Consider the following 22,051-nt stretch of genomic DNA (forward strand, 5'->3'; position numbering starts at 1 on the left):
ACCAGTGATTGTAAGGGATTTGGGGAAAGGGAGGAAATGAACAGTGGAGCACAAGGTGTTTTCAGAAAATATTCAGATAATAGCATAATAGATTTTTGTACTTGTCAAAACCCAGTCTATGCGTGCACTCCTGCACTCTCTACTGTACAACACAAAGAATGAACCCTAATGTAAACTAGGGACTTTATGTAGTAAAAGTAGATCAACATTGGCTCATCAATTTAATGAACATACCATACTAATGCAGATGTTAATAGGGGAAGCTGTTGGGGGGGGGGCAAGGAGGGCAAGGGGCTATATGGGAATTCTTTGTACTTTCTGCTCAATTTCACTGTGAATCTAAAACTCCTTGAAAAAATAATGTTTTTTCTTAAGTGCAAAGGCTTTCAATAGGCATTTCTTCAAAGAATATATAAATATCCACAAGTAAGGACATGAAAAGATAGATACTCAACTTTAATAGCCATTAGGGAATTACAGATTGAAACCACACTGAGACAGCACTTCACAACCACTAGGATGGTTATAATCAATACAAGGGACAAAAACAAGACAGAGATTGGATTCCATCATGCACCGCTGGTAGAAACATGGTATGGTGCAGGTGCTATGGAAAACAGTGTGGCAATTCATCAAACAGTTAAACGGAGTTATCATATGACCTAACAATTCCACTTTTAGGTATATGCAAGAGAGAGGGGAACGTAGGTCAACAAAAATTTGTTCACAACAGCATATTCATAACAGCCAGAGTAGAAACAACCCAAATATCCACCAACTGATGAATGGATAAAAAATGGTGTATCCATTCAACAAACCATTATTCCACCATAAAAAGGAATGGCACAACATAGCTGAACCTTGAAAATATGCTAAACGAAAGAAGTCAGATTTAATTTATATGGAATGACCAGAATAGGCAAATATATAGTAGAAAGATTAGTGGTTGTCAGGGGGCTATGGGGAAATGTAAATGAAAAGTGACTGCTAGTGGGTATGGGGCTCCTTTTGGAAAAGATTCTGGAATTAGGCAGGAGCGATAGTTGCACAACCTTGTGATATACTCAAAACCCCTGAATTTAAAAACATATACAAAAGGATATCTAGGCAGTTTTACTTCCTTTTATCCCCTTTATTCATTGTATAATTAAATAAGGTTGATAATTTTTTTCAGAGTATGTGATGTGCTTTACAATTTACTGATCCATTTACACAAATGATCCATTTGTGGAAATGATCCATTTACACAAATGGGTGTTAAATTTAGTTTCAGGGAGAAAATAATTTAGTAAAGAATATCTGGAGCATTAATTTACTCACCTCTCACTAGGCTATAACCTCTTGAGAAATGGTATAGTCACACAATGATTACTTAGGGAAATGGTACCCATTACTTTAGGAATAAATGGGAAGTCCTCAGAGGGGACAATGCATCATACTGCAACATTTAAGCAAAAGGGGGCAAGAGAAGTATTTGGGTAAACCTGTAACTGGGAGTCAATTTTTCAAAAGCTCAGAAGTATCTTGATAGATAACTAAAACATCTTCCTGGGTCAAAAACTAGGGTTTTCCCCTCAAAAACAAATAAAACAAAACTAAGAGCCTAGGAAAGTCTGGAATAACAAAGGAAGACAGATTGAACTAAAAATCATGTGCCTGTTCCAGTTGCCCTCAGAGCTGCCTCTCCTTGGGTGACTGGACTGGGTGTCAGCCTCTGTTTGGGACATAATTCAACTGTCAAGTACACATTCAGAAATTTTCAGAGGCCAATAAACAATAAACAAATGGACATACTTTTTTTTTAAGAATAAAACTGTCACATGGTCAAAAACTAAAACCACACAGAAAGATATAAAATGGAAAGTAAAATTCCCAGACTCCCCAGCTCTCCTTCCTAGATGTGATCCTGGTTAAGTTTTGTACGTAAATTATCTTTTTTTTTTTTTTTTGTGGGGGGGGTGGGGGGCAGGGGGCGGACAGATGCCTTTTATTGGTCTAACCAGCATAACTAATAGGTTTGGGCAGAGCTCCCCTATCTGTCCTGGCTCCCATCTTGCCTCTCCTGGGAGTTCGTGACTCACCCACAGGGGAGAAGAGTATCCTGGGCAAGGGTGGCAGGCAAAGCCAGGATCGGAAAGGGGATCAGGGTGAAGTAGAAAGCATAGGGCCACCAGATCATTCAAATAAGAAGTCCATCAGGGCAGAAGAGAGGATGTTTGCCCACACGGGCCCTTCTGCCCTGGCGAGGAATGGAAGGGGGCAGGAAGCTTCCACTAGAGGTTTCCTACTGTGCCCTTCGCGCCATCAGCATCTCCCAGATGTTGTCCTCAGCTTCCTTCACACTTCGCTCCAGGTAGGATTTTTTCTGTCCCAATTCTTTAATTTTTTCTTCTGCTATTTTCTATTTCTCTAGCAGTTGATTGTGAATTACCTCCCTGGACTGAAGAATAAACATTCTTCCTACACCTTCATACATGTTAGTCTCCTCTATCAAAGTCATAATCTCTGTACCTGTAAGATGTGCATGCTTTTTCGTTCTGTCTAGCTGTTCAATCCGTATGTCTGCAAGCCTCACCTGCTGAGTGTCAATAACTTTGGCTTGAAGCTCTGTGAAGGCCTTCTTCAATTCCAGATCCACAGGAGCCACCATCTTGGTCCACTCCATAAATTATCTTAATTCTTAAATGTTGTTAATGTGACAGGAATATTATACAGAATACGTTTCCTATAAAGGTTAAGCCTTCCAGAGCCTGCCTGGCTTTATCAAAAACTGAGGTTTGGGGCGCCTGGGTGGCTCAGTCGGTTGAGCGGCCAGCTTCGGCTCAGGTCATGATCTCGCGGTCCGTGAGTTCGAGCCCCGCGTCGGGCTCTGTGCTGACAGCTCAGAGCCTGGAGCTTGTTTCAGACTCTGTGTCTCCCTCTCTCTGACCCTCCCCCGTTCATGCTCTGTCTCTCTCTGTCTCAAAAATAAATAAACGTTAAAAAAAAAAAAATTTTAAAAAAAACAAAAAAAAACTGAGGTTAAATTCAGGCCCCAAATACAGAAATGTAAAATTTTCCTGCAATCTAAAATAGAATTTAGACCTAAATAGATTTTTTTTAACAAAAAAATCACACATTTTAGCTTTCAAGTCAGATTTCACTTTCTATCCATGGCAAAACAAACTCTTAAGAGATTTACAAAAATACCAAAAATTGGTGGTCACTTGGAAACAATTTATTATTAATTAGGTTAATCCATTTAAAAAAATACATCAAACACACTCACAGTTAAAATGAAACAGTGGCATGGGTACCCATGTGATGCCTTGACAAGAAAAATCAACAATTCCTGGTGAAATTCCCAATACAGACAAGAGACTTCAATATAAATGCCCTGTGAATTCCAGTTTTGCCTGTAAACACATCTCAGGTGATTCTCAGATGATAAGGTTAAGAAAGACATGAGTGCAACTGGCAGGGGTGGTAGGGAGGTTGACACAACCTGGAAATTGCAAGGGGGTGGGAAGTCATCCAGTTAACAGCAGCACTGAAAATATGTAATCTCACAACAAAATAAGTACCAATCTGGAAAATTAACGTCTGTGGGCATTTTCTTCCCCAAGTCAGGAGCAGAGCGAATGTGGAAAATTAATTTTCAGCAACATTCCTAGGATTAGGGCAACCACACATCTGGAGCTACTGAACTCTCCAAAGCCTCAGTATCAATAAGTTCTTCACATGGTAATTATCCTAATATTTTAAATTAAAAAACTGATACACCCTTGCAACAGCTAAAAATTCAAATTCTTAGGGACCAACCTCCGGTTTCTCCATATTTTATCCATGAAGAGCTATATAACTGACCCCTTTCAAAAGATGCAGACAATTTGCCCATCATGCAAATGAAGTTCACCCAGACTTGACACAAAGGTGTCTACTCAGGGCTCCTGTCTCAGGGCAGGAAACCGAAGGTCATTAGAAAGGCGGCCAATGCTGTTCTTCTGCTGAGCTGTCATTCAGTCTGGAGTGCCGCTTTTTAACTGGAATGGGCCGGTCGGTACCCTAACATTTAAGACTGAATAGTGTGAGCTGGTAAACACCACCCCTGCCAGCAAAGGAAACAAGCCTTCAGACCCGATCAAGGGTTGGCCAGGCTGTTCTCTTATCTCCAATGTTCTCGAGGAAAAGATTCCTCTGAGGTAAGCCAAATTCAGTGGCTCATTTTAACCTAAAGCAACTATCTGCTGCTCTGGGAGTTTCTAGTCATCTTACGGGATTCTCTTAACTCTGCTCTCATCCCAACAGTGCTCAGAGCCCCTGCTTGGGAAGCTCCTAGGGAAGCAGATGAAACTAATTAGGACACAGCCCATCAAAGGCAACACAAGTACTTTACCAGCTGTGTATGGGGGCCTTCCCACAACTGTGGCAAAGGCCACAGAAGAAATATTTTGACCACAGAGGGTTCCACAGTCATTGTCCTCTTTGGCTCTGTCCTCCTCTCTTTAGCTCTCTGCCCTGACAACCTCAGCCTGTCTTCACCATGTTTCATCTCCCAGAGGCACAAGTACTTCTTTTTAGCTTATTTTTGTGATTTATCCAACTAACCATGAAATCAGGCCTGCTGGGATAGAGGGTACAACCAAATGAACAATCCTCTGAATGTCTGGGAAATGGCTGCTGGGCCTTTCGGCTTCATGAGGTGGATGGGCCAGCTGTGCTCCTCTATGCTGGGTCCTCTTCATCCATTGTCACGTCATCCGTATTTTTCTTCTGTTCAGCCTCTGGCCCCGCAGGCAGAATGCTTGTGACGGTGTGGAGGAGGGCTTCGATCTGCTCCTCCGTGAGCCGTTCTTCACTCTCTTCTACTATCTGCAGAAGAAAAGAAAACCTCCAGGGGTTATTTATGGAGGAGCTGCACAGGCGGGGTCCACTCCTGCCCTCCTCCACCGATGCTGTTCCCAGTCTGCTGGCCTCTGGCACACACAGCTCTAGGCCTGGCTCCTGAGCCCCCCTCACGTCTCCAGGTCCTCTCCACCCTGGCTCCAACAGAGGGGAGAAGCCAGATCCAATTCCCATTTGATGGCTCAAAATGGGTCAATGTAAAAAGTAAGTTGCAGGTTAGCATTTTTCTTCAAAGAAACAGAAAACCCTAACAGTTCTCTACCCATATACATGCACACATGAATATGTTGTATGTGCAAAGAAAACACACCCCTGGGGAGTGAAACGGCACTTTATATACTTTTGTATTTCACAATAAGCACAGCTGTGACTTATGAATTGTATCAACAACTCATTTGATGATTGCCCACTGTGTGCCAAATGGTTTATCTATTTTTTCTCATCCCCACTCCCACCACCACTAACAGCTCTTTAGGGAGCTCATGTGCCTGGTGCTGCACATAGTACTTCAGATCTGTTATTACTTTCAGCCTTCATGACAATATGGCAAAGGGCAGAATGAGAGCCCCACGCTGGGCCTCCCCAACACGAACACCTACAATCAATCAAGCACACACCACGTGGTCCTGGTCATCTCCTGGAATGTGGAACAACAGTCTGATGAGTGACGGCTGGGAAACAATCCCCCGCTGCTCCACTAAAGGTCCACTTAAAGCCCAGTTTGACGTGTCCCGGAAATCTACACACAGATGGTCCACAATTCTGAGCCAGTTTTATTAGCCTCCCCTCTAGTTCTCAATATATTAATGAATGATATTAATGAATACAAACATAGTCAACAGTGTTTTTAACAGCAATACATAGGCAGTCTTAACCATATTCACATAGTGGCACTAGCTGTCAATCACAAACAGCTAAAGGTATCCAGGGTTCTGTTCTGTGGCATTTCGCCACAGCAATCTCTGAAATTTGGCAACTAAGACCAAGAGGAATTCAAGAAAGAAATCCTAGCAGATTTAAGTAAAGCAAGATGACCGGCAGGGCTTACAATCCTGAAAAGGATTTCGGTCTGACTGCCGGACTTTGTTGACAACAGTACAGAAGCTAATAAACCCAGGTGATGTGTCCAAGATCATACTACAAACTCCTGGAAAAACATCATTGTTTCTATAATGCTTCTATAACTAGAGAATAGTCCTGGGTGTTCTAGGGTGGAGAAGATCCTGAGTGAACCAATGGGGCTACTTCCCATCATGCTGTGAAATAAAATGACCATTTCCTAAAGATTAAAAGGCTCTGTAAAATGTAACCTCTACTGAACAAGAAACAATCCCCAGAATCCCATTTTTTAAACCAGACATGCAAAATTAGGATATGAAAGGAAATAATCTAACATAGACTGTCTCCAAAATATGAAGGAGGAAGAAACGGGATATATCGGATTTGATTATTCAATTCTAAGAAAAGATGATCTCCAGCTGAGAGAAGAATGTCTCCAAATTTATAAATTAGTGTAGGTAGTTAATTATGAACTGCTTCCTGCCTCAGGGGAATGGGAAAGAGGATTTAGACTAGTCTCAGAACAGGGACAGCCTCCCACCAGTATTTGTACAGGGCCTTTCCCAGAATCACTGCCACCAGAGCTTCTCAAACATGTAGTCCATAAAGTCAGGACAATTTACAGATGAGTAAGTAGAGGCTTAGCATTATAAACAAAACCTGATCTGGGTCTCACAGTAAATAGTGCAAGGTCTTTTGACTTTGAATTCCACCTCTTTCTGGAACACCATGCCCTCCAGTAGGAGGTTTCTATCATTTCCTCTCTCAGAGATGCAAACTAGAATACACTGGTTTGAGTTTAGTTTTAGTTATATGACCTCTGAGAGGCCTTCATCTTTAGAAAACCAAAGAGAGAAGACTTGAACAAGGCACCTTCTTACGTCCCTGTCTCTGGATTTGGCAGATACAACAATGATCGGGTATCTACTAGGCGTGTTCATGACAACAGGGCTAATGAGCTTTCAAATTTTGCCAAGTTTGCCAACAGTAGAAGCTTTCATCAGCACACAAACCCTCAGGGTCAGGAACTTTCCTTTTCAAACCAAGATTCCTAGTCACAGGAAGAAAACCTAAACTTCATTAAGCAAAATGAAATACATATACACAAAAAAGAAACTTGCAGACACCAAAAATTTACTAAGCCTTCTTGGATCACTAAGGTAAAATGCTATTAACTGTATTACTCCTCACCTTTTCTTCCCAACACAGAAGAAACTGAGCCCAAATAAAGAAATACAAAGCACGATCTCAATATTCTCAAACACTCAAGGTTTCAAATCGTTCGGAATATAAAGGCAAAAGAAATGTCAAAAACCAAAGTATTTGCAGATGGGTCAGCAATAAATTTTTATCACAGACAAAGACCATATCAATTCCCTAGGGGCTGTCAAACTGGGCTGCTATACTCCAAAAATGGTTGTTTCTCATTCTAAGCTGCCAAGTCTAACTTCCTACTTTCCCCAAAACAACTAAAATCTAGTAACTACAGATACTTCTAGCTCTTTGACCCAGAAAAGTTCACTTAACCTCTGTAAATTTCAATTATTCTCTAATGTGAAGTGAAAGTAACACCAACAGTAAGGACTAAAAGAGAATATATATTTCAGTGTTTCATAAGCCATAAAATTTTATATATTCCAAAACATTTTATAATCCCTACCTTGTAACAGACTTATATGATAGTGTTGTTCAGGATAGTGGCCTATGAGGTCACGGGGTTCGCTGTCCTGTCTTCAGTCTAGAGAGCTCACAAACTGCCCTGAATAAATGTACACACCAGGGCATGGCAGAAATCACAGAAGCTGGTGGCTTCCTCATTTCCTCCCAGACAGGTCTGTGGATCTGAGGATCACAACAAACCATGGCTGAGGTATAACTAAAAGAAGCCTCAGCCTCCAAAACTGAATACTAACAAATGGTGGATGCTGACATTACTTCTGGATGCAGGGAGAATAAATGGCTGTAAAGTTAATGCAGAGAAATTCTCAAGTCCTTTGCACTTTCCACTCGGTGTGAAGACCTCATTTCTTATCCTCCTCTTGTGAGAAGAGATACTGCTACAAGCCGTGGTAAATGTTTTTGTACCCTTTGTGGCCAAATTCCAGGCTGGGGAAAATCTGGTTACAAAATGGTCCAACCGCTGGGAAATATACATAGTTTTTATCAAGACCTACTACCTATCTGTGAAAAGAAGAGAATAAACATTTGAGTGGACGCCACACACATCTTTCTTCTCACCCTGTAAAAAGCATATGGCTTGGAGGAAAAAGTAAGCCTTCTGAATCAGACCCAATTAGCCACTCGTTAGCCAAGACTATGGTGAGGGTGTTAAAGGTGACCTACGCAAAGCCCGGGCATATAGCAGGCACTCTCGATAACAGCTAATCGTCCCAAGTAATGATAGAGCTTTCTACTGGCTCTGAGATGAGGTCACGCTAACCTTCCTCATCTTCTCTCTCCATCTGTCATTAAGCCATGAATAACATATGTTGCTGATTAAAGTTGGAGGAGACACGACATGTGATCTTTAACCCAGAGGGACACGGATTAGTTTCTTGCTGATTTGTTTGTTCTTTTCTAAGCTGAATCTCCAACATAGTCGAAAGCACCAGAATAAGGGTACAAAAAAAAAAGAAAAGATCTCTTTTTAGCCTGAAGGCCAGTTCCCCCAGAAAGTCACCCTTTATGGAAGGAATTTTTCTAATTCAATTTTGGGTGCATTTTCAAGGACAGAAACAACACTGGGAAGTCAATAAAAGTTTTAGTCCAAAATTAAATAACCCATGACCCTTTAAAAATAAGGTTCTTTTAAAGCAATCTAAACATCATAGGTATTTCTGGCTACTTTCTTCCACACTTTTCTGAAGCAAATTTGACAAAGTTAAGTACTTCTAAAACTGACTCTGCAAACTCCTTTGTTCCTATTTGTTAATTCTCCAATCAGTTTTTTTTGGTTTTTTTACTGGCAGTTAAATGGCCTAATAGTTGTAGCTTACCGATCCTCTGTGCCCTCTACAGGAGAGGGAAACTGCCCCCGCACACCAATTAATACAGCAACCACGCGGTTTGTCTCACTGGGCCTCATTTTCACATTCTCCTTATACCACATGTGGCTTCTACTCTTGCTGCCTTGCATAATTCTAGAGCTTGATACTGTGACTGCTGTGCAGACAGTGCAAGTGATGAGGCTCCAATGAATGAGCTTATGCAGGGAAACAAGATGATCAAGTGTGTGGTTTTAACAGTGATGCAGAGGGGCCCCTGGGTGGCTCAGTCGGTTAAGCAGCCGACTTCAGCTCAGGTCATGATCTCGTGGTCCGTGAGTTCGAGCCCGACTGGCTCTGTGCTGACAGCTCAGAGCCTGGAGCCTGTTTCAGATTCTGTGTCTCCCTCTCTCTGACCCTCCCCTGTTCATGCTCTGTCTCTCCCTGTCTCAAAAAATAAAATATAATTAAAAAAAACGTTAAAAAAAAAAAGTGATGTAGAAGGTGGGTTGGAGGGGGCAGGCTGAGGCAGGGAAGATGAGAGAACAACTCCAAGAGCCGCACTGAGAAATGACAGAAATTAACACAGTGCCGGAGGGAGAGAAGAGAGAATAAGACAGGAGCAATGGAACCTGGGGACAAAGTGCATATGGAATCAAAGGGAGAGAATGTCTTCTAGGCTTCTGGCTTGGGAGACTGGGCCAGGAGGCTGAGAGAGAAAGAGAGCATGTGGGGAAGGTACACATGTGCTCCGTGAACCAAGAACAGAAACAGGAAGAGTGGGATCGAAGGGTGGGAGTCGGGGAAGAGAAATTCTGCCAGAGTCATGGTGAGTCTATTGTTTTTATGCAACATCTGGTTGGCAATAACTCCTACAGGAAAGCAGTGGTCAGAATGGGGTAGGACATCAAGGGAGACAAAGAGCTGCCAAGTCACAGGCCCAAACCTGAAGGAAAGAATTAAATTTCGTCCAGTCTTCTACTTTCACTAAGTCCATACTAAGTAGGATCCAACTGGTGAGGTCTCCTTTCACTTATAAAATAGGGTATTTGGGCAGTCTTTTCAAGAAATGGCAGTTCCAGTCTTGTCCGTTCTCAGCCTTTATCACCCTTCCTCCCTCTCAGACCCAGAAACCAATCCTCTCACGTTCAAGCCTCCTTCACTCACCAGCTGGATCTCAACAGCAGTCATAGGCCTGTGGTTCAGCAGCTGAAGCTTTTCAGCTCTGTCAAAAGAAAAGTAGAAAGCATTTAAAACTCTTATTCCCCTCAAAATCTTGAGTCTTGACCAAGCTGTTTAGAGAACACTGTGTCAGATAACAAATGGGAAAACCACCTGGAACTTGGCCCTCCGTTTCTTCAAGTGTAAAATGAGAGAATGGAAATAGGAGAGCCTATGTTGGAGACTTTTGGGAGGATACAAATGTGTATTAGAATCCTAAAGATCACAGAGGTGTGGACTGAAAGAAATGTAACAAATAGCAGAGGTGCAGTTTTAATAAATTTTATCTGGAAAATGTGAAGAAAATAATGTTTTCTTAATCCAGATAACAGAAAGTAAAGAAAGATTAATAAAATAACCTTGGTTGGTTGGTATCACTTAGAAATGCCCGAGAATTCCTTTTTGAGATTAATATTAAATGTCAGATTTGACTTGTTACCTTAGAAACAAAAAACGGCTAGGAGGGAACAGGGTTTAATGCACAGTAGTATAAGGTACAGTCCTCTGACCACAAGGAGTTTACAATTCAGTTGGGGAAAGAAGACAAATACAAGCCAATTTTAACAAAAACTGTAAGTAACAGTTGATGGTAATAATTATCTCCTGTTACAAGGCAACAGCTGGCTCATTGGTAAACAGGTGGTTGAAATGTGTGGACACTCAAAGGTGATAGGACTTAAAAGAAAAAAGAACAGCTTCAATTACTACCCCTCTGTGGTGACAATTTCTAAATTTCCCTCTCAATCTGACCCAGGAGCTCCAGATTCATCTTTCAATTCAACTCCGTAAATATTTATTGAGCTTAAAGACATTGTGAAAAAAACAGATGAATAAGCCACATGCCCACAGCCACATTTGGGGAAGCAGCACATTACCCCACCTCCCTAAGCCTCGGTCTCACCATCTGTAAAACAGGAATGACAATAGAACTTAATATCTCGCCAGGGGGTTAGGAGGGATGAACATCTTTCCGTTTATAGTGCCAGCAGCTACCATTTACTGCTTACTTCCCATATGGCAAGCACATTGAACCCTCAGACTTAATAGAGGCTGAGATGGTAAATAACTTGCCCAAGGTTACACAGCTAGTGAATGGCAGAGCTGGGACTCTGCCATCAAAGCTCGTGTTCTTAACCATCTGCTTCTAGTATTCAGTATTCAAAATGATGACTGTCACACAGCAATTTCCCCACAAATGGCAGTCATCATTAAGGCACTTGTAGTTAAGTTCTACTCCTCATAATCCCTCAACATTTATTCTAGACTCAAAGATGACTTCACATGGGAGAAAACCCTTATCCTGGGCCCTGAAAGGTTTTCTAGGCAAATGACGAGAAGAAATGGCCAGGCAGGGCAGGAACGGCATAAGTAAATGGCCAGAAGAACAAAAATTATGGAGTTTTAGGAAATGGTGGCTTGAGAGGCTGTGGGACACGAGGCTGAGTCATCCAGGACAAGACGACATGGGGATTCAACTACCAACAGGCTGCATATGACTCTCTGGACACTGGGAAGAACCAAGGAGAGAAGTGATACGCTCGCAGGTGAGAATAAGAGGCCATAAACTTGGGTAGCGGCAGCAAGGTTGGCAATGAGAGGCTGGGCTTGTGAGATGCTCTGGTCACCCCGAGGTATAGTCAACAGGATCTGACAACTGCCTTAGCTGGGTGAGAGCAGGGTGAAGGAAAGAGAAGAGTCAGGGTTCATTGTCATGTTCTTAGCCTGTTTGGCAAAAATATATTACTTGAAATCTGAATTGAGTTTGTGTGGTTTTGGAAGAACAAAGAGGTCTCGGTCCAGCTGTTTGTCTAGTTTTAGTTCTTAGTGTGATCTAGAACTAAAGAAAAAGACCAGAGCTGGACATATTAGCAAGGAGTTAGACAAAACCATGGGAGTTAGACAAAACCACAGGCAGAGATCAACTAACTACAGAGTAAGTGAAGACCCAGGACAGAGCACCATAAAGCATCTCTGTTCAACAGTCAGGGCAAGAAGGTGGGGAAGGAGGTGGAGGAGGGGGACAAGGGGAGGGAGGAGCACAGACAAAGAAAACCTAGGAGAGTGGTGTTAGGGAAAAGTTCCAGGAAGAGGGTATTAGCAACAATGTCACATGCTGAAAACGGGAAAGTAGGTTGACTGTATACAAGCCACTGGATTTGCCAAAAAAAGAGGGCACTGGTGGCCCGTGCAAGGAGTTTGGTGGAATGACGATCATGATGACAACTGGATTATGGGGGCTGAGGAGTAACTGTGGAGAAGATAAACTTTTGTTCAATGCGGTGTCATCACTTTATTAAAATCTTCAAAAACGGTCTTTATCTTACGTTTTTAATATAAAAAAATCCACAAGGAAAGCACACCACACTGAGAATTTCCATAATAATAATGGATACAGTCAAACATCACATGTACAGAACACAAAATTTAGATGAACTGAAATTGTAAGCTAAAATAAAACCCAATCTCAGAAAACAAAATACAAAATATTAACAATTCAAACATTCTTTTTTTTTTAATGTTTATTTTTGAGAGACAGAGAGAGACAGCATGAGTGGGGGAGGGGCAGAGAGGGAGGGGGGGACATAGAACATGAAGCAGGCTCCAGGCTCTGAGCTGTCAGCACAGAGCCCGACGCGAGGCTCTAACTCACAGACCACAAGATCATGACCTGAGCCGAAGTCGGATGCTCTACCGACTGAGCCACCCAGGCGCCCCACAATTCAAACATTCTTAATCCTAATGAGATTTCACCAGAATCAAGTCACTTGGAAGTGAGGCATTTACGATAATGACCCCGTTAATGCAGCTTAGAAATTTTTGGGAGCCCTAAGTGGCAGCATCAGGCAATCTAACAACAAATGGGAACGAAATTTTGATCTGAAAACTCCCCTATATTTGACTTGAAAGCTATTAGGCTTTTGAAAGGCATCCTCTCCACTGCCCCTCAGATTTTAAATGAACTGTTGTTTTCAGTACAGTTCGTATTGATATTCTTTGTTCAAACGAACCTCAGCTCTTCTGGCACCAAAGCAAATTTAGATTTGGTCTGTGTCTGATGAAACAACATATGAGGAGGGTCCAAGAGGCAGATGCAAAAGTAAAAGCAATGGAGTCTGTGCTTGGGGCACAGAGGGTTTTTCAGAGGATCCTTGTGAAAGACCAGTTAAAAGATGGCAAGTGACATGTGCGAGAGAGAAGGAAGTTAGCCCGACTGGCTTTCTGTTCTACAACACTGATTCAATGGAGATGGGCAGGAGGGAATGGAAGACTAGGTTTGAGGGTGGGATGTGGAGCAAAGGATGGAAAGGCAAAGTCAGACAACTAACACGTTTCGTTTATAACATGTAGTATAAATCAAAGACTTAAAGGAGACGAAAGACCAATCAGAGTAATTTGGCAACTTTAATTCTCAGGAAGATGAAAGTTCCCTGCAAACCTAATTTGGTGTATCATTACTAAAAGCAAAGACCAGCATGATACCGTATAACTCCAGAGGAATGTAAGGAAGATCCTTAGGGCTGCTCTACCCATGTTTTTTTATGAATGGCTACCTCCTCTACATCAAAATGCTTCACGGAGGTACCGCTACCATTAAGTGCTCTCTGATTGAATCTGAAAAGTGCCCAAAAGTTTGAGCACCAGAAAGACACCCAACATGTGTCTAAAGTGAAACATGAGGTTCATATGATCTGTGCTGTCTTTCCTGGCATAGCAGTGGACTGGTTCCTCACCAGATGCTGGAGCCACCATTTATGCCACCATGAAGAAGTCTGAGCAGCACTGGGAAGGCATCCTGGGGGTGGAGGAGGAATGTTGCCAGCAGCAGCCCCAGCTCTGAATCTGGTACCTGCAAAATATGCTCCTTCCACCGGCACTGTTGAATCAGGCAGACAGATGGGAGCAAGCGGATAATAAGCCACAGGGGCTGTGGAACCTAAAGGGCCAAAAGCCACAGTGTGGTCAGGAAAAGCAGCTGACGTAGTGGGGACTGCAGCAGCTCCTGGATGCACAAAGCTCAAACAACACAGCTCCGAGTAGTCAGATGAAGCATCACTACAGGTGTAGCCTGAGGAGAACGCAAGGTCTGAGGCCACGCTCGATTCCCATGAGGCTGCACAGATTAGCTGGCTGTTAGAGACTGACCTCTGCTGTTCACAACAGCCACGGGTCTGGTTCTGCTCCACATCACAGACCAAAATGACCTCTTGACAGGTGGAAGTAAAAAAGCAGTTACAGCCTGAGAAGGGTAGGTTCTGGGGGGCCCCAGAACATGTTTGTCAGCTAAGGAGATTAGCATAAGGAGAGACCAAAATTATAGGAGTGAAAGGGAAAAACAAAGTTGAAAGTCTCAGCAAAGGAGCTCACGTTCCACTGACACCGCAGCAATGTGGAAAAGAAAAAGCAAATTTGAGGGGATCTGAAGGGAAAGGAGTTCATTTTGGATAATTTTCTCAGTGAAGCAGAAGTGGGGTTCTCTGCTCCTACATCCAAAGAGCTGAACACTGCAGGAGCAAAACCACAGAACCACACTCACTACAGGTTCCAGTGTGAAGGGATGGGGGTTACAAACATCCCCCTCACATCGTCACCAAGCCAGTTTTTATTGTCTCTACTTTCTCCCCTTCACTTTTCAACTCATGGCACTTTAGCTCCTGTCCCAACTGATCACCAAAACTGTTCTTGCTAAAGGGCCTGATGACCTCCATATTGACAACTCTAGGGGATGCTTCTCCGACCTTGTCTCTGCCATATCTAACATGGTTGATCACTCCCTCCTTAAAATTATCTATCCCTGCAGCTTCCACGACACCATTCTTTTCTGATTCTCATGTCTGACTATTCCTTCTTCATCTCTTTCTAGGTTTTTTCTTCTGTAACATTTCCATGGTGCCATTTTTCACCTGACCGCTTACTGAGTTCCTCATCCAAACCTCATAATCGTGTCCCCTACTATAGACTTTAGCCAATAAGTCCGTGTTCTCACGTTATGTGATCTGAGCTCCAGATCTCTGTAACCAAATGCCACCTAGACGTCTCCAACTAAAATACCTCAGACACATTTCAAGCTCCGCACATCCCAAAGTGGTCTGTCCTTCCCAACAAACCAGCTCCATTCTCTGTACTTTTCACTTCGGTAAAGAACCAAACACCCAGTCCAGAAACCTGAGGGTCATCCCTACTATGCCTTATATTGCATTCATCTTTGTATCCCCCAAAACAGAGACAAAGCTGCCATGAGATCGATGTATGTAGAGGATAATTAAAGAAAGAGCTAAGGCAGGTCTGACTTTCAGAAGAAGTGAAACTGTTGATCACTGGGAAGACCTGGGGCAGGATTTCATGCTTTGAAAGCAGACAAGCTAACTCCAGAAACTAGGGAAACCTGACAACCCATCCATCTACTCTGAGCTTTGCTGGCCAGAAGTACATTTCCCAAATATATTGCCAAACACCAAGAGTAATCTGTGTACAGAAGAGTTCCTTTTAGGGACTCAAAGTTATTTACAAACCTACCTAAGCTGAGTCTCAATGGCAAGTTGTTCTTCTATTCCTGGCGGACATAGCTGTACATCTTAGGGAGAGGATCTCAGGATGAGACCTGGGGCTGCAAGCCAGGCGCTTCGGGGAGCCTCGGTCAGTTAAGCGTCCAACTCTGGCTCAGGTCATGATCTCGTGGTCCATGAGTTCGAGTCCCACGTCGGGCTCTGTGCTGACAGCTCAGAGCCTAGAGCCTGCTTCAGATTCTGTGTCTTCTTCTCTCTGCCCCTCCCCCACTCTCTCTCTCTTTCAAAAATAAACATTAAAGAAAATTTTTTTAATAAAAAAACATTTAAAAAAGAACTAAATGCCTCAAGCAAAAATTAAATTATTAAGGAACCAAATGCTTTGGGTGAGGTAACCATGCTATAGAAAACAACATAGGACTTAGGACACCTCGGTGGTTCAGTCGGTTAAGCGTCCAACTTTGGCTCAAGGCATGATCTCGCAGTTCATGGGTTTGAGCCCTGCATCAGGCTCTGTGCTGACAGCTCAGTGCCCGAAGACTGCTTCGGATTCTGTGTCTCCCTGTCTCTCTTGCCCTCCCCACTTGCACTGTTTCTCTCTCTCAAAAATAAACACTAAAAAAGAAAAAAAAAGAAAATAGCATAGGACTTGGTTTTAAAGTGACTTCAAGTTGAGTCTCACTACTATCATTTTGCTGAATAAAGCTATGAAGTAAAATAAAACATGGTTCCTTCTATGTCCCCAAGGACTCTAGTAGTGGAGGTATTTAAATTAATAAAGCTCAGTTTTGGACCATGAGAACTTGACAATTCAAGGCTATTCTCTTTAATCTCCTCTCCCTGAGAGAATAATAGAGAAAAACTCTACTAGTAGAGAATATGCAGATGTAAGGATTAAAAAGCACTTAAGCAGTTTCTGTTACAAATGTGATTCTTGTTTTACACCACCCTGGCTAGCATAAGATAGTCCAGGTCTCCACGGCATATGGCAAGCAACCCTCTGAGTCCCAAGTAATGAGGCCAATGAAAGCCAAAGGGCTGCAATGGTTGGTTACTGTCTCCAGGAGTCAAGCCCCAGCTACAGAGAAAGAAGCCTGCCAGCCCCCTCTACTGGTTCTTTGTAGAACAACACTGCCTGCAGCTTTTGCTTCTTGCAGTCATTGATAACCTATGCAAAAACCCTGGCACATGATCTGTCCCAGTAATAAACCATTTAATGAAAGGCAATCACAAATGGAAAAAAGACACTTCTCCGAATATTACAATCTGTTTTAAATTTACATAGATTATGTCCAATCATGAATCAGCTTGCAAGACAATTCCCATTTGTGCGTTTCTTTCTTTTCTTTTTTTTAAAGATTAAACTCTATGCCCAACTCTTGCATTCATGACCCCGAGATCAAAAGGCACATGCTCTACTGAGCCAGCCAGGCACCTCATTTATGGGTATCTCAAATGGTAGCCAGGTACATTTTTGTGGCAGAAAAGATGTAGGGATGGGGAAACAACACACCAGACTAGATAAACAGCTCAGAAGAGATCTTAAAAATCAATAAACAGGACTTGTGTTATAGACAAGATAGAGTGAGACCACTAAAGCCAATCTTTCTGATCATAACAAAAAATGAAAAAGAAAAAGAAAAAAAAAACAGGACAGACTACAAAAGGAATAACCTAAGAACTCTGAAAAGTATACAGAAGTAGGTGGGCCAGGTAGAGAAACAAAACTTGAAGGGCTAGCTGGTGTGGCGGGTGGATGTGAGTTTCTTCCGCTTTGTTTTCTCTTTTCTCTCACAGCCTTGATCCTCAGAACTATGGCAGTAGCTCCACAAGCAGCTGAAACTCCAAGAGAAATTCCATCTTTCCAGCCATAAGACTGGAAAAAGGGGCCCCTGCAACCTAGTAATCTGAAATTCACAACACAAGGGCAACTCCTCAGGGAGGCCTGGCAGCGAAGGTAGCCAGGAGGAGAGTCCCAATGGTCCAGAGTGCCAACTAATATCTCCCCCTCTTTATTTCTTTATTTCTTCCTCTCTTTATTTCTTTATCTCTTTATTTCTCTTCCTCTCTTTATTTCTTCCTGCTTTGCCCCAAAAGTAACACCAGTAACAACTGTATGTGGGCAGCTAAAACTTTGAGAGAAATCCAGTACTGTGGCCAGAGAACCAAAAGAGGGGGCTCAAGTAGGTCAGAGAGTATGGTGGCAATGCCAGAGAAGTGACCTAGAGAAGGGGATTCTCCTAAGTTTGAACATTCATCAGCACAAACCCTAGGTTCAGCCTCAGCTCTTCACCGAGGAGTGAACAAGTTAAACCACCACTCGTCTCATTTGCAAAAAAGATCTAAAGCAGCAGATCAAAGGTTTTAAAAACTAAACTGACACTGAAATCCTCACCCATGAAGGCAAGAGACTTGAGGTGTGAACCTAACTGGGTTGATGGACTGCTAAAAGAAACAACAACAAAAAAGCAACATTACCCAGAGGCTTTTAACAGGACCCAGAGTCTAAACAATATGATATTCAAAAAGTCCAGGATATAATAGAAAATTACCTCAATGAGAAGAAAATACAACTCATTCTCAAGGGAAAAGATAATCAACAGATACCAAACCTATAATAACCCATACACTGGAATTATCAAAGACTTTAAAGTAACTATTATAATAATATTCTTAAAATAAATGGAATATTAGAAGTCCTCAGGAGACAAAAATTATAAATAATAAACAAACGGAAATTTTAGAACTAAAAAACATAATGCATGAAATAAAAAATTTGCTGGCGGGGCTTAGTAACAAAATGGAGATGACACAAGAGTCTGTGAACTTAGATCAGTATGAAGTATCTTGTTTGAACAACAAAGAGGGGGAGGGAAAGGAAAAAAAGAAACTGAACAGAGAGGATTCGGGGAAAATGGCAGAGCGGGAAGAACCAGGAATCTGCCTCTCCACCAGCTAGACAAAAACGGTCTATAGACAACTAGATCTAAATGTAAAATGCAAAACTATAAACAGTCCTAGAAGATAACGCAGCAAAAAACCTAGATGATCTTGAATTTGGTGATGACTTTTCAGCTAAAACACCAAAGGCATGATCCATGAAAGAAATAATTAATAAACTGGACTTCATTAAAATTAAATAAAAACATTCGCTCTGTGAAACACAACATCAGAAAAATGAGAAAACAAACCACAGACTAGGAGAAAATATTTACAAAAGACAGGATAAAGTACTGATGTCCAAAACATACAACAAATTCTTAAAACTTAACAATAAGAAAATCCAATTGAAAAATGGCTAAGACCTGAACAAAATACCTCATTAAAAAGATTCAGAGATGGCAAAGAAGCATGCAAAAAGATGCTCCACATTATGTCATTAAGGAAATGCAAGTTAAAATGAGACGTTACACATCTAATTAGAATGGCCAAAATCCAGAACACTAACATCACCAGAACACTAACATAACACTAACAATCAAATGCTGGTGAGAACTGGAGCCAAGAGAAACTCTTTCATTGATGGTGAGGATGAAGATACAGCCATTTTGGAAGACAGTCTTGGTTAGCCATAGTCTTACCATCAATCCACTGCATTCCTTGGTATTTACCCAAAGGAGCTGAAAACTTGCATCGGCAAAAAACTCTGCACACAAATGTTTATACCAGGATTTTTGGATAACTGCCCAAACTTGGAAGCAACCAAGATGCCTTTTAGTGGGTAATGGATACACAAACTGTGGTACATTCAGACAATGGAATATTATTCACTGCTATAGAGAAATGAGCTTTGAAACCATAAAAAGACATGAAGGAAGTTTAAAATGCATGTTACTAAGTGAAAGAAGACAATCTGAAAAAAACTATATACTGTATGATTCCAACTACATGACATTCTGAAAGCAAAACTACGGAGACAGTAAAAAGAACAGTGGTTACCAGGGGTTATGTGTGGGGAGGGAGGGATTAATAGGTGGAGCACAGGGGATTTCTAGGTCAATGAAAACACTCTATATGACACTGCAACAGTGGATACAAGTCATTATACATTTGTCCAAACACACAGAATGTGTAACTCTTAGAGTGAACCCCAATGTAAACTATGGACTTTAGGTGATATTGATGTGTCAATGGAGGTTCATCGATTGTAACATATTTACCAATCTGATGGGGGATGTTGATAATGGGAGGGAGGCTATGCACCTGTTGAGGAAGGGGTATATGGGAAATCTCTGTATCTCCCCTTAATTTTGCTGTTAACCTAAAAGTGATGTAAAAATATAAAGCCTCAATTAAAAAAAAAAAAAAAGAAAAAAAGAAAAAGAACAGAGATGATTCTAAGAAGGTACCAGGAATCTGTCTCCCCATCTAGACAACACCTGTACTGGTAGGATCTGTCTGATGTAACTATTTTGGAATTCTGGAGCCCGTTAAAGCTTACAACTTCCAGGCTAAGGCTTGGAAAGTAAACTTAATTTTGGTCGATTTCAGACCTTGGCACAGTGCCAGCTACCCATCCTCCAATTCTACTGGAATGGCTGCATCTGCGTTCCTGCAGCAGCTTGCATACAGCTTCCTGAAGCCAGAGAGGGCTGATTTCTCATCAGAAACTTTGAAGGCCAGGAGGCAGTGGGCCAAAATATTCCAAGTGCTAAAACAAAAAGAACTCTCGAGTAAGAATCCTATATCCAGAAAAACTATCCTTCAAAACTGAAGAAACAATTAAGACATTTCCTGTGAAACAAATGCTAAGTAAACCAGACTTACCCTGGAAGAATCACTCAACAATGTTGTGCAGTATGAAGTGAAAGGCTACACAGTAAATCAAAGCTGCATTAACAATGAAAGAACCTCATAAAGGTAAACACATGGACAATTATAAAAGCTAGTATTATGGTAACAGCAGTTTGTAACTACACTTTTTGCTTTCTACAAAATTCAAGATGATTTAAAATACTTATGAGTTTATGTTTGGGGCATATAATGTACAAAGATGTGATTCTGTTATATCAGCAACTGAAAAGGATGGGGAAGGAGCAGAATTTTTGTATGTTATTGAAGTTAAACTAGTATAAACTCAAATTAAAGTGTTATAATTTTAGGATGTTAAACCAGTGGTTGAGGCAGGAGGTTGGGGGAATCAGGAGTTACTGTCTAATGGGTATAGCATTTCAGTTTTGCAAGATGAAAAGAGTTATGAAGATTGATGGTGGTGATGGCTACACAATATTATGAATGTATTTAATACACCAAACTGCACATCTAAAAATGGTTGAAATGGTAAATTTTATGTTATGTGTATTTTACCACAACAAAAAATTGGGCGGGAAGCGGGGAGGTGGAGGGGGGAAGTGATCTATTTTCCCCATGCCATTTCCCAGACTGCATCATTGAGTATAAGTACCATCATAAAATATGAAGGAAATAGAGAATGATATACCATGCAAATATTAATTTAAAAGTACACATTAAACTAAGTTTAACTAATGAAATTAAAATAGTACATCAAACTATATTATTGTACCACCTAAAATCATCTCCCTCACCATGGCATTACATGTATCACACTTGGAAGACACTGGTTTCATAATTTCTAAAGGTGTTTGGCACCAAATTCTCAGACTCTCTCACCTCTCAATAAGAATCCAGTCAATGGACTCATTTCGGTTAAAATGGCTGCTCTGATGGGAAAGACATTTCTGGGAATCCAGCAAACCAGATTCTCAGTTCTGAGGTTTCAAAGACAAGGCCTGATGACACAAGAGTTGAAATGCTGCCAGAAGCACCCTCAGCCACTAAAGGATGGTTGGAGAGAATATAGGTGGCATAAGAGGAGATCCGAATCGGAGGATGGCCTTTCCGCTTTTCCCCCAGGAAAAGTTCAATGTATCAAGCTTCAGAATCATTCAGCAAAGGACTTGTAAAGGACACTGAATTTTGTCTATGGCTGTGAGATGAAGTCAATTAAAAGGAGGTATTATAAAATGGCACTGCCCAACATGCTGTGGTAGGGTCCCCTCCCTAAGGAAAGAAAAAAAAACCTCAAGGCAACCTGGCTATATGCGTACGTGACAACATCCCTCATGACCTTGTACCATCAGACCACTTAATCAGACTGCATGTTTGTCTGTTACCATATATGGGAGACAAAGAAGTAAAAAATATATTAAAACAACCATACCACATGGCGTTTAGGGCTCAGTTATTCGGGTATGAACCCAACTGGGTGGTGCCGACAGGAATAAAGTTGGTTCCTGGAAAGAAAAGCCTCGGTGTCACAACTCTCTGTGCAAGAATCCTTCTCCATTACTTGGAGGCTCACGCCCGGGATTCGGAGACACGTGTTTCTACCTCTTTTGCCATTGGAGATACGAACATCAGAGCATGGGCAAGGCAGCT

General features: G+C 41.7%; 1 protein-coding gene and 1 pseudogene across 8 annotated transcripts in view; both read right to left on the bottom strand.

Annotated features, from left to right (window-relative positions):
• Nucleotides 1-431: 431 nt before the first annotated feature.
• On the bottom strand, nt 432-2,896 carry LOC105261286 (annotated as a pseudogene).
• A 299-nt stretch (nt 2,897-3,195) lies between these two features.
• The window catches only part of CRCP (CGRP receptor component), a 46,933-nt gene continuing 28,077 nt past the window's right edge, over nt 3,196-22,051 (bottom strand). For 6 of the 8 annotated variants that reach the window (XM_045047530.1, XM_023246346.2, XM_023246350.2 and 3 more), the window contains 2 exons: nt 10,095-10,152; nt 3,196-4,851 (listed from right to left, as the gene is read on the bottom strand). In XM_045047530.1, the coding sequence (XP_044903465.1) occupies nt 4,705-4,851; nt 10,095-10,152 (205 nt within the window). In that variant the 3' untranslated portion in view covers nt 3,196-4,704. Of the gene's footprint in view, nt 4,852-7,603; nt 7,786-10,094; nt 10,153-15,662; nt 15,933-22,051 lie in introns of those variants that run through there. The other 2 variants (XR_006590972.1, XR_006590973.1) reach the window with 2 other exon arrangements.

The sequence above is a fragment of the Felis catus genome, chromosome E3 (genome assembly GCF_018350175.1).
Source record: "Felis catus isolate Fca126 chromosome E3, F.catus_Fca126_mat1.0, whole genome shotgun sequence".
Classification (NCBI taxonomy): domain Eukaryota; kingdom Metazoa; phylum Chordata; class Mammalia; order Carnivora; family Felidae; genus Felis; species Felis catus.